General features: G+C 54.4%; 1 protein-coding gene across 1 annotated transcript in view; it reads right to left on the bottom strand.

Annotated features, from left to right (window-relative positions):
- The window catches only part of LOC144954935 (anthrax toxin receptor 1-like), a gene marked incomplete at its 5' end in the record, with an annotated part of 46,083 nt that overhangs the window by 16,446 nt on the left and 16,613 nt on the right, over window positions 1–13,024 (bottom strand). The window contains 3 exons of the mRNA XM_078885305.1: window positions 4,855–4,950; window positions 8,830–8,890; window positions 9,643–9,723. Coding sequence (XP_078741431.1) covers window positions 4,855–4,950; window positions 8,830–8,890; window positions 9,643–9,723 — 238 coding nt within the window. The remainder of the gene's footprint in view (window positions 1–4,854; window positions 4,951–8,829; window positions 8,891–9,642; window positions 9,724–13,024) is intronic.

Here is a 13,024-nt window from a genome sequence, read left to right as displayed (position 1 = left end):
CACACACAGAGACACAGAGACACACACACAGAGACACAGAGACACACACAGAGACACACACAGAGACACAGAGACACAGACACAGAGACACAGAGACACACACACAGAGACACAGAGACACAGACACAGAGACACAGAGACACAGAGACACACACAGACACAGACAGAGACACAGAGACACAGACACAGAGACACAGAGACACAGACACAGAGACACACACACAGAGACACAGAGACACAGACACAGAGACACACACAGAGACACAGAGACACACACAGACACAGAGACACAGAGACACACACAGAGACACAGAGACACAGAGACACACACACAGACACAGACACAGAGACACAGAGACACAGAGACACAGACACAGAGACACAGACACAGAGACACAGACACAGAGACACACACAGAGACACAGAGACACACACACAGACACAGACACAGAGACACAGAGACACAGACACAGAGACACAGACACAGAGACACAGACACAGAGACACAGACACAGAGACACACACAGAGACACAGAGACACAGACACAGAGACACACACAGAGACACAGAGACACACACAGAGACACAGACACAGAGACACACACAGAGACACAGAGACACACACAGAGACACAGAGACACACACACAGAGACACAGAGACACACACAGAGACACACACAGAGACACAGAGACACAGACACAGAGACACAGAGACACACACACAGAGACACAGAGACACAGACACAGAGACACAGAGACACAGAGACACACACAGACACAGACAGAGACACAGAGACACAGACACAGAGACACAGAGACACAGACACAGAGACACACACACAGAGACACAGAGACACAGACACAGAGACACACACAGAGACACAGAGACACACACAGACACAGAGACACAGAGACACACACAGAGACACAGAGACACAGAGACACACACACAGACACAGACACAGAGACACAGAGACACAGACACAGAGACACAGACACAGAGACACAGACACAGAGACACACACAGAGACACAGAGACACACACACAGACACAGACACAGAGACACAGAGACACAGACACAGAGACACAGACACAGAGACACAGACACAGAGACACAGACACAGAGACACACACAGAGACACAGAGACACAGACACAGAGACACACACAGAGACACAGAGACACACACAGAGACACAGACACAGAGACACACACAGAGACACAGAGACACACACAGAGACACAGAGACACAGACACAGAGACACACACAGAGACACAGAGACACACACAGAGACACAGAGACACACACAGAGACACAGAGACACACACAGAGACACAGAGACACAGACACAGAGACACACACAGAGACACAGAGACACAGACACAGAGACACAGACAGAGACACAGACAGAGACACAGAGACACAGACACAGAGACACACACAGAGACACAGACACAGAGACACAGAAACACACACAGAGACACAGAGACACAGAGACACACACAGAGACACAGAGACACAGACACAGAGACACAGAGACACAGACACAGAGACACAGAGACACACACAGAGACACAGAGACACAGACACAGAGACACAGAGACACAGACACAGAGACACAGACACAGAGACACAGAGACACACACAGAGACACAGAGACACAGACACAGAGACACAGAGACACAGACAGAGACACAGAGACAGAGACACAGACACAGAGACACAGAGACACACACAGAGACACAGAGACACAGAGACAGACACAGAGACACAGAGACACACACAGAGACACAGAGACACAGACACAGAGACACAGAGACACAGACACAGAGACACAGAGACACAGACACAGAGACACAGACACAGAGACACAGAGACACACACAGAGACACAGAGACACAGACACAGAGACACAGAGACACAGACACAGAGACACACACAGAGACACAGAGACACAGAGACACAGAGACACACACAGAGACACAGAGACACAGACACAGAGACACAGACACAGAGACACACACAGAGACACAGAGACACAGACACAGAGACACAGAGACACAGAGACACACACAGAGACACAGAGACACAGACACAGAGACACAGAGACACACACAGAGACACAGTGAGTAGGTGAGTGGGTGAGTGGGTGAGTGAGTGGGTGAGTGGGTAGCTGAGTGGGTAGCTGAGTGGGTAGCTGAGTGGTTAGCTGAGTGAGTAGCTGAGTGAGTGGCTGAGTGAGTAGCTGAGTGGGTAGCTGAGTGAGTGGCTGAGTGGGTAGCTGAGTGAGTGGCTGAGTGGGTAGCTGAGTGAGAAGCTGAGTGAGTAGCTGAGTGAGTAGCTGAGTGGGTAGCTGAGTGGGTAGCTGAGTGAGTGGCTGAGTGAGTAGCTGAGTGAGTAGCTGAGTGGTTAGCTGAGTGGGTAGCTGAGTGAGTGGGTAGGTGAGTGGGTAGGTGAGTGGGTAGCTGAGTGGGTAGCTGAGTGAGTAGCTGAGTGGGTAGCTGAGTGAGTAGCTGAGTGAGTAGCTGAGTGGGTAGCTGAGTGGGTGGCTGAGTGGGTAGCTGAGTGGGTAGCTGAGTGAGTGGGTAGCTGAGTGAGTGGGCAGCTGAGTGGGTAGCTGAGTGGGTAGCTGAGTGAGTAGCTGAGTGGGTAGCTGAGTGAGTAGCTGAGTGGGTAGCTGAGTGGTTAGCTGAGTGAGTAGCTGAGTGAGTGGCTGAGTGAGTAGCTGAGTGGGTAGCTGAGTGAGTGGCTGAGTGGGTAGCTGAGTGAGTGGCTGAGTGGGTAGCTGAGTGAGTAGCTGAGTGAGTAGCTGAGTGGGTAGCTGAGTGGGTAGCTGAGTGAGTGGCTGAGTGAGTAGCTGAGTGAGTAGCTGAGTGGGTAGCTGAGTGAGTAGCTGAGTGAGTAGCTGAGTGGGTAGCTGAGTGGGTGGCTGAGTGGGTAGCTGAGTGGGTAGCTGAGTGAGTGGGTAGCTGAGTGAGTGGGCAGCTGAGTGGGTAGCTGAGTGGGTAGCTGAGTGGGTAGCTGAGTGGGTAGCTGAGTGGGTAGCTGAGTGAGTAGCTGAGTGAGTGGCTGAGTGAGTAGCTGAGTGGGTAGCTGAGTGAGTGGCTGAGTGGGTAGCTGAGTGAGTAGCTGAGTGGGTAGCTGAGTGAGTGGGTATCTGAGTGAGTGACTAGCTGAGTGAGTGGGTAGCTGAGTGAGTGGCTGAGTGGGTAGCTGAGTGGGTAGCTGAGTGGGTGGCTGAGTGAGTAGCTGAGTGAGTAGCTGAGTGGGTAGCTGAGTGGGTAGCTGAGTGAGTAGCTGAGTGAGTAGCTGAGTGAGTGGCTGAGTGGGTAGCTGAGTGGGTAGCTGAGTGAGTAGCTGAGTGGGTAGCTGAGTGGGTAGCTGAGTGGGTAGCTGAGTGGGTAGCTGAGTGGGTAGCTGAGTGGGTAGCTGAGTGGTTAGCTGAGTGGGTAGCTGAGTGAGTGGGTAGGTGAGTGGGTAGCTGAGTGGGTAGCTGAGCGGGTAGCTGAGTGGGTAGCTGAGCGGGTAGCTGAGCGAGTAGCTGAGCGGGTAGCTGAGTGGGTAGCTGAGTGGGTAGCTGAGTGAGTAGCTGAGTGGGTAGCTGAGTGGGTAGCTGAGTGAGTAGCTGAGTGGGGAGCTGAGTGGGTAGCTGAGTGGGTAGCTGAGTGGGTAGCTGAGTGAGTAGCTGAGTGAGTAGCTGAGTGGGTAGCTGAGTGAGTAGCTGAGTGGGTAGCTGAGTGGGTAGCTGAGTGGGTAGCTGAGTGGGTAGCTGAGTGAGTGAGTAGCTGAGTGAGTAGCTGAGTGAGTAGCTGAGTGAGTAGCTGAGTGGGTAGCTGAGTGAGTGGCTGAGTGGGTAGCTGAGTGGGTAGCTGAGTGAGTGGCTGAGTGAGTAGCTGAGTGGGTAGCTGAGTGAGTAGCTGAGTGGGTAGCTGAGTGAGTAGCTGAGTGGGTAGCTGAGTGGGTAGCTGAGTGAGTAGCTGAGTGGGTAGCTGAGTGAGTAGCTGAGTGGGTAGCTGAGTGAGTAGCTGAGTGGGTAGCTGAGTGGGTAGCTGAGTGAGTAGCTGAGTGGGTAGCTGAGTGAGTAGCTGAGTGGGTAGCTGAGTGGGTAGCTGAGTGGGTAGCTGAGTGGGTAGCTGAGTGGGTAGCTGAGTGAGTAGCTGAGTGGGTAGCTGAGTGGGTAGCTGAGTGGGTAGCTGAGTGGGTAGCTGAGTGGGTAGCTGAGTGAGTAGCTGAGTGGGTAGCTGAGTGAGTAGCTGAGTGGGTAGCTGAGTGGGTAGCTGAGTGGGTAGCTGAGTGGGTAGCTGAGTGGGTAGCTGAGTGGGTAGCTGAGTGGGTAGCTGAGTGAGTGAGTAGCTGAGTGGGTAGCTGAGTGAGTAGCTGAGTGAGTAGCTGAGTGGGTAGCTGAGTGGGTAGCTGAGTGGGTAGCTGAGTGGGTAGCTGAGTGAGTAGCTGAGTGGGTAGCTGAGTGGGTAGCTGAGTGAGTAGCTGAGTGGGTAGCTGAGTGAGTAGCTGAGTGAGTAGCTGAGTGGGTAGCTGAGTGGGTAGCTGAGTGGGTAGCTGAGTGGGTAGCTGAGTGAGTAACTGAGTGGGTAGCTGAGTGGGTAGCTGAGTGAGTAGCTAAGTGGGTAGCTGAGTGAGTAGCTGAGTGGGTAGCTGAGTGGGTAGCTGAGTGAGTAGCTGAGTGAGTAGCTGAGTGGGTAGCTGAGTGACTAGCTGAGTGAGTGGGTAGCTGAGTGAGTGGCTGAGTGACTAGCTGAGTGAGTGGGTAGCTGAGTGAGTGGCTGAGCGGGTAGCTGAGTGGGTAGCTGAGTGGGTAGCTGAGTGGGTAGCTGAGTGGGTAGCTGATCTCTCACTGAGCGTCGTGGTCCCGTTGGCCTTGAAGCTGCACAGAACTTGGTTGGGATTCTTTGCTCCAAATCCGGTGCCTCTCACGACGACATCAAAAGCGCCTGAAACGTCACTCAGTCAGTTAGTCAGTCAGTCACTCAGTCAGTCAGTCAGTCATTCACCCAGTCACTCACTCAGTCACTCAGTCAGTTAGTTAGTCACTCAGTCAATCACTCAGTCAGTAAGTTAGTCAATGACTCACTCAGTCAGTTAGTCACTCAGTCAGTTAGTCAGTCAGTTAGTCAGTCAGTTAGTCAGTCAGTCACTCAGTCAGTCACTCAGTCAGTCACTCAGACACTCTCTCAGGCACTCACTCAGAGACTCACTCAGAGACTCACTCAGTCACTCACTCAGAGACTCACTCACTCAGTCAGACACTCAGACACTCAGACACTCACTCAGACACTCACTCAGACACTCAGACACTCACTCAGAGACTCACTCAGAGACTCAGTCACTCACTCAGACACTCAGACACTCACTCAGACACTCACTCAGAGACTCACTCACTCAGTCAGACACTCAGAGACTCACTCACTCAGTCAGACACTCACTCAGACACTCACTCAGACACTCAGACACTCACTCAGAGACTCACTCAGAGACTCACTCAGTCACTCACTCAGACACTCAGACACTCACTCAGACACTCACTCAGAGACTCACTCACTCAGTCAGACACTCACTCAGACACTCACTCAGACACTCAGACACTCACTCAGACACTCACTCAGAGACTCACTCAGTCACTCACTCAGAGACTCACTCACTCAGTCAGACACTCAGACACTCACTCAGACACTCACTCAGACACTCAGACACTCACTCAGAGACTCACTCAGAGACTCAGTCACTCACTCAGACACTCAGACACTCACTCAGACACTCACTCAGAGACTCACTCACTCAGTCAGACACTCAGAGACTCACTCACTCAGTCAGACACTCACTCAGACACTCACTCAGAGACTCACTCAAAGACTCACTCACTCAGTCACTCACTCAGACACTCAGACACTCACTCAGACACTCACTCAGAGACTCACTCACTCAGTCAGACACTCACTCAGACACTCACTCAGACACTCAGACACTCACTCAGACACTCACTCAGAGACTCACTCAGTCACTCACTCAGAGACTCACTCACTCAGTCAGACACTCAGACACTCACTCAGACACTCACTCAGACACTCAGACACTCACTCAGAGACTCACTCAGAGACTCAGTCACTCACTCAGACACTCAGACACTCACTCAGACACTCACTCAGAGACTCACTCACTCAGTCAGACACTCAGACACTCACTCAGACACTCAGACACTCACTCAGAGACTCACTCACTCAGTCACTCACTCAGACACTCAGACACTCACTCAGAGACTCACTCAGTCAGACACTCACTCAGACACTCACTCAGACACTCAGACACTCACTCAGAGACTCACTCAGAGACTCACTCACTCAGTCACTCACTCAGACACTCAGACACTCACTCAGACACTCACTCAGAGACTCACTCACTCAGTCAGACACTCACTCAGACACTCACTCAGACACTCAGACACTCACTCAGAGACTCACTCAGAGACTCACTCACTCAGTCACTCACTCAGACACTCAGGCACTCACTCAGACACTCACTCAGAGACTCACTCACTCAGTCAGACACTCACTCAGACACTCACTCAGACACTCAGACACTCACTCAGACACTCACTCAGAGACTCACTCAGTCACTCACTCAGACACTCAGACACTCACTCAGACACTCACTCAGAGACTCACTCACTCAGTCAGACACTCAGACACTCACTCAGACACTCACTCAGACACTGACTCACTCAGTCAGACACTCACTCAGAGACTCACTCACTCAGTCACTCACTCAGACACTCAGACACTCACTCAGACACTCACTCAGACACTCAGACACTCACTCAGACACTCACTCAGAGACTCACTCACTCAGTCAGACACTCAGACACTCACTCAGACACTCACTCAGACACTCACTCACTCAGACACTCACTCAGACACTCAGACACTCACTCAGAGACTCACTCAGAGACTCACTCACTCAGACACTCAGATACTCACTCAGAGACTCACTCAGAGACTCACTCACTCAGTCAGACACTCAGACACTCAGACACTCACTCAGACACTCACTCAGACACTCACTCAGCCACTCAGACACTCACTCACCTACACACTCACCTTCCCAGAAACACATACAGCAAATCACATGGTGAGTGAGTAGGTAAGTGAGTGAGTGGCTGAGTGAGTAGCTGAGTGGGTAGCTGAGTGAGTGAGTAGCTGAGTGGGTAGCTGACTGGGTAGCTGAGTGGGTAGCTGAGTGAGTGAGTGGGTAGCTGAGTGAGTAGCTGAGTGTGTAGCTGAGTGGGTAGCTGAGTGAGTGAGTGGGTAGCTGAGTGAGTAGCTGAGTGGGTAGCTGAGTGGGTAGCTGAGTGAGTGAGTGGGTAGCTGAGTGAGTAGCTGAGTGTGTAGCTGAGTGAGTGGCTGAGTGAGTGAGTGAGTAGCTGAGTGAGTGAGTAGCTGAGTGATTGACTGAGTGAGTGAGTGAGTAGCTGAGTGAGTGAGTGACTGAGTGAGTGAGTGGCTGAGTGAGTGACTGAGTGAGTGACTGAGTGAGTGAGTGGCTGACTGAGTGAGTGACTGAGTGAATGAGTGGCTGAGTGAGTGAGTGACTGAGTGAGTGAGTGGCTGACTGAGTGAGTGAGTGAGTAGCTGAGTGAGTGAGTGACTGAGTGAGTGAGTGGCTGAGTGGGTAGCTGAGTGAGTGAGTGGCTGACTGAGTGAGTGGCTGAGTGAGTGAGTGAGTGGCTGAGTGAGTGAGTGGCTGAGTGAGTGACTGAGTGAGTGTCTGAGTGAGTGAGTGACTGAGTGAGTGAGTAGCTGAGTAGGTAGCTGAGTGGGTAGCTGAGTGAGTGAGTGAGTGGCTGAGTGAGTGAGTGAGTAGCTGAGTGAGTGAGTAGGTAGCTGAGTGAGTAGCTGAGTGAGTAGCTGAGTGGGTAGCTGAGTGAGTGGGTAGCTGAGTGAGTGTGTAGCTGAGTGAGTGAGTGGGTAGCTGAGTGAGTGAGTGGCTGAGTGAGTAGCTGAGTGGGTAGCTGAGTGGGTAGCTGAGTGGGTAGCTGAGTGAGTAGCTGAGTGGGTAGCTGAGTAGCTGAGTGGGTAGCTGAGTGGGTAGCTGAGTGGGTAGCTGAGTGAGTGGGTAGCTGAGTGGGTAGCTGAGTGGGTAGCTGAGTGGGTAGCTGAGTGAGTAGCTGAGTGGGTAGCTGAGTGGGTAGCTGAGTGAGTGAGTAGCTGAGTGGGTAGCTGAGTGGGTAGCTGAGTGAGTGAGTAGCTGAGTGAGTGGGTAGCTGAGTGGGTAGCTGAGTGGGTAGCTGAGTGAGTGAGTAGCTGAGTGGGTAGCTGAGTGGGTAGCTGAGTGAGTGAGTAGCTGAGTGGGTAGCTGAGTGGGTAGCTGAGTGGGTAGCTGAGTGAGTAGCTGAGTGGGTAGCTGAGTGGGTAGCTGATTGAGTAGCTGAGTGGGTAGCTGAGTGAGTGAGTAGCTGAGTGGGTAGCTGAGTGGGTAGCTGAGTGGGTAGCTGAGTGAGTGAGTAGCTGAGTGGGTAGCTGAGTGGGTAGCTGAGTGGGTAGCTGAGTGAGTAGCTGAGTGGGTAGCTGAGTGAGTAGCTGAGTGGGTAGCTGATTGAGTAGCTGAGTGGGTAGCTGAGTGAGTGGGTAGCTGAGTGGGTAGCTGAGTGGGTAGCTGAGTGAGTGAGTAGCTGAGTGGGTAGCTGAGTGGGTAGCTGAGTGAGTAGCTGAGTGGGTAGCTGAGTGAGTAGCTGAGTGGGTAGCTGATTGAGTAGCTGAGTGGGTAGCTGAGTGAGTGGGTAGCTGAGTGGGTAGCTGAGTGGGTAGCTGAGTGGCTACCTGCAGCACAGACGTTGTTTGGTTCAACTGACAAAATCTCAATGCAAGATTTTCTGATGATCTGAAATCACAATAGTTTCATCATCATCATCAGTAGTATCATCATCATCAGTAGTATCATCATCATCAGTAGTATCATCATCATCAGTAGTATCATCATCATCATCAGTAGTATCATCATCATCTATGTGTGACGTCACTGTGTCTGTGTGTGACGTCACTGTGTCTCTTACAGAGTCTATGAATCCATGTAGTTGTGGGTGGGTGAGTCTGTGTGACGTCATTGTCTCTGTGTATGACGTCACCGTGTCTCTGCGTGACGTCATTGTGTCTTACCGAGTCTATGAATCCATGTAGTTGTGGGTGAGTCTGTGTGACGTCATTGTCTCTGTGTATGACGTCACCGTGTCTCTGCGTGACGTCATTGTGTCTCTGCGTGACGTCACTGTGTCTCTCACCGAGTCTATGAATCCATGTAGTTGTGGGTGGGTGAGTCTGTGTGACGTCATTGTCTCTGTGTATGACGTCACCGCGTCTCTGCGTGACGTCATTGTGTCTTACCGAGTCTATGAATCCATGTAGTTGTGGGTGGGTGAGTCTGTGTGACGTCATTGTCTCTGTGTATGACGTCACCGTGTCTCTGCGTGACGTCACTGTGTCTCTCACCGAGTCTATGAATCCATGTAGTTGTGGGTGGGTGAGTCTGTGTGACGTCATTGTCTCTGTGTATGACGTCACCGTGTCTCTGCGTGACGTCATTGTGTCTCTGCGTGACGTCATTGTGTCTCTGCGTGACGTCACTGTGTCTCTCACCGAGTCTATGAATCCATGAAGTTGTTTGAAGCCGCCATTGACGGGAATCACGTTTCGTTTGCTGTCCGCGATTCGTGCGAGCTGGTGGAGCAGATGGGACAGATGGGGATTAGTTCACACTCTGTGGGGTGAGTGGGTGAGTGGGTGGGTGGGTGGGTGAGTGGGTGGGTGAGTGGGTGGGTGAGTGGGTGAGTGGGTGAGTGGGTGGGTGGGTGAGTGGGTGGGTGAGTGGGTGGGTGAGTGGGTGAGTGGGTGAGTGGGTGGGTGGGTGAGTGGGTGAGTGGGTGGGTGAGTGGGTGAGTGGGTGGGTGGGTGGGTGAGTGGGTGGGTGGGTGGGTGAGTGGGTGGGTGGTTGGGTGGGTGAGTGGGTGGGTGGGTGAGTGAGTGGGTGGGTGGGTGAGTGGGTGGGTGAGTGGGTGGGTGGGTGGGTGAGTGGGTGGGTGAGTGAGTGGGTGGGTGGGTGAGTGGGTGGGTGGGTGGGTGGTTGGGTGGGTGAGTGGGTGGGTGAGTGAGTGGGTGGGTGGGTGAGTGGGTGGGTGAGTGGGTGGGTGAGTGGGTGGGTGGGTGAGTGGGTGGGTGGGTGAGTGGGTGGGTGGGTGGGTGAGTGGGTGAGTGGGTGGGTGAGTGGGTGGGTGGGTGGGTGAGTGAGTGGGTGGGTGGGTGGGTGAGTGGGTGGGTGGTTGGGTGGGTGAGTGGGTGGGTGGGTGAGTGAGTGGGTGGGTGGGTGAGTGGGTGGGTGAGTGGGTGGGTGGGTGGGTGGGTGAGTGGGTGGGTGAGTGGGTGGGTGGGTGAGTGGGTGGGTGGGTGAGTGGGTGGGTGGGTGGGTGAGTGGGTGGGTGGTTGGGTGGGTGAGTGGGTGGGTGAGTGAGTGGGTGGGTGGGTGAGTGGGTGGGTGAGTGGGTGGGTGAGTGGGTGGGTGGGTGAGTGGGTGGGTGGGTGAGTGCGTGGGTGGGTGAGTGGGTGAGTGGGTGAGTGGGTGGGTGGGTGGGTGAGTGGGTGGGTGGGTGAGTGGGTGAGTGGGTGGGTGGGTGGGTGAGTGGGTGGGTGGGTGGGTGAGTGGGTGGGTGAGTGGGTGGGTGAGTGGGTGGGTGGGTGAGTGAGTGGGTGGGTGAGTGGGTGGGTGGGTGAGTGGGTGGGTGAGTGGGTGGGTGGGTGGGTGAGTGAGTGGGTGGGTGGGTGGGTGAGTGGGTGGGTGAGTGGGTGGGTGGGTGGGTGAGTGGGTGGGTGAGTGGGTGGGTGGGTGAGTGGGTGGGTGGGTGAGTGGGTGGGTGGGTGGGTGAGTGGGTGGGTGGTTGGGTGGGTGAGTGGGTGGGTGAGTGAGTGGGTGGGTGGGTGAGTGGGTGGGTGAGTGGGTGGGTGAGTGGGTGGGTGGGTGAGTGGGTGGGTGGGTGAGTGCGTGGGTGGGTGGGTGGGTGAGTGGGTGAGTGGGTGGGTGGGTGGGTGAGTGGGTGGGTGGGTGGGTGAGTGGGTGGGTGGGTGGGTGGGTGGGTGGGTGAGTGGGTGGGTGGGTGGGTGGGTGAGTGGGTGGGTGGGTGAGTGGGTGAGTGGGTGGGTGGGTGAGTGGGTGGGTGGGTGGGTGAGTGGGTGAGTGGGTGAGTGGGTGGGTGGGTGAGTGGGTGGGTGGGTGAGTGGGTGAGTGGGTGGGTGAGTGGGTGGGTGGGTGAGTGGGTGGGTGGGTGAGTGGGTGGGTGAGTGGGTGGGTGAGTGGGTGGGTGGGTGGGTGAGTGGGTGGGTGGGTGGGTGGGTGAGTGGGTGGGTGGGTGGGTGAGTGGGTGAGTGGGTGGGTGGGTGGGTGAGTTGGTGGGTGAGTGGGTGAGTGGGTGGGTGGGTGGGTGAGTTGGTGGGTGGGTGGGTGAGTGGGTGAGTGGGTGGGTGGGTGAGTGGGTGGGTGGGTGAGTGGGTGAGTGGGTGAGTGAGTGGGTGGGTGAGTGGGTGGGTGAGTGGGTGGGTGGGTGGGTGGGTGAGTGGGTGGGTGGGTGGTTGGGTGAGTGGGTGGGTGGGTGGGTGAGTGGGTGGGTGGGTGAGTGGGTGGGTGGGTGGGTGAGTGGGTGGGTGGGTGAGTGGGTGGGTGAGTGGGTGGGTGAGTGACTGAGTGAGTGACTTGGTGAGTGACTTGGTGAGTGACTTGGTGAGTGAGTGGGTGAGTGACTGAGTGAGTGACTTGGTGAGAGGCTGAGTGAGTGACTGAGTGAGTGACTTGGTGAGTGAGTGGGTGAGTGACTGAGTGAGTGACTTGGTGAGTGAGTGGGTGAGTGACTGAGTGAGTGACTTGGTGAGTGACTGAGTGAGTGACTTGGTGAGTGACTGGGTGAGTGACTTGGTGAGTGAGTGGGTGAGTGACTGAGTGAGTGACTTGGTGAGTGACTGAGTGACTGAGTGAGTGACTTGGTGAGTGAGTGGGTGAGTGACTTGGTGAGTGAGTGGGTGAGTGACTGAGTGAGTGACTGAGTGAGTGACTTGGTGAGTGACTGAGTGACTGAGTGAGTGACTTGGTGAGTGAGTGGGTGAGTGACTTGGTGAGTGAGTGGGTGAGTGACTGAGTGAGTGACTTGGTGAGTGACTGAGTGAGTGGGTGAGTGACTGAGTGAGTGACTTGGTGAGTGAGTGGGTGAGTGACTTGGTGAGTGACTTGGTGAGTGAGTGGGTGAGTGACTGAGTGAGTGACTTGGTGAGTGAGTGAGAGAGTGACTTGGTGAGTGAGTGGGTGAGTGACTTGGTGAGTGAGTGGGTGAGTGACTTGGTGAGTGACTTGGTGAGTGAGTGGGTGAGTGACTTGGTGAGTGACTTGGTGAGTGAGTGGGTGAGTGACTGAGTGAGTGACTTGGTGAGTGAGTGGGTGAGTGACTGAGTGAGTGACTTGGTGAGTGACTGAGTGAGTGGGTGAGTGACTGAGTGAGTGACTTGGTGAGTGAGTGGGTGAGTGATTGAGTGAGTGACTTGGTGAGTGAGTGGGTGAGTGACTTGGTGAGTGAGTGGGTGAGTGACTGAGTGAGTGGGTGAGTGACTGAGTGAGTGACTTGGTGAGTGACTTGGTGAGTGACTGAGTGAGTGACTTGGTAAGTGAGTGGGTGAGTGACTGAGTGAGTGACTTGGTGAGTGAGTGGGTGAGTGACTTGGTGAGTGAGTGGGTGAGTGACTGAGTGAGTGACTTGGTGAGTGAGTGGGTGAGTAACTGAGTGAGTGACTTGGTGAGTGACTGAGTGAGTGGGTGAGTGACTGAGTGAGTGACTTGGTGAGTGAGTGGGTGAGTGACTGAGTGAGTGACTTGGTGAGTGAGTGGGTGAGTGACTTGGTGAGTGAGTGGGTGAGTGACTGAGTGAGTGGGTGAGTGACTGAGTGAGTGACTTGGTGAGTGACTTGGTGAGTGACTGAGTGAGTGACT

This window comes from Lampetra fluviatilis, unplaced genomic scaffold, assembly GCF_964198595.1.
Source record: "Lampetra fluviatilis unplaced genomic scaffold, kcLamFluv1.1 SCAFFOLD_770, whole genome shotgun sequence".
Taxonomy (NCBI): domain Eukaryota; kingdom Metazoa; phylum Chordata; class Hyperoartia; order Petromyzontiformes; family Petromyzontidae; genus Lampetra; species Lampetra fluviatilis.
The sequence above is the reverse complement of the archived record's forward strand: the minus strand, read 5'-3'. Positions and strand labels throughout refer to the sequence as shown.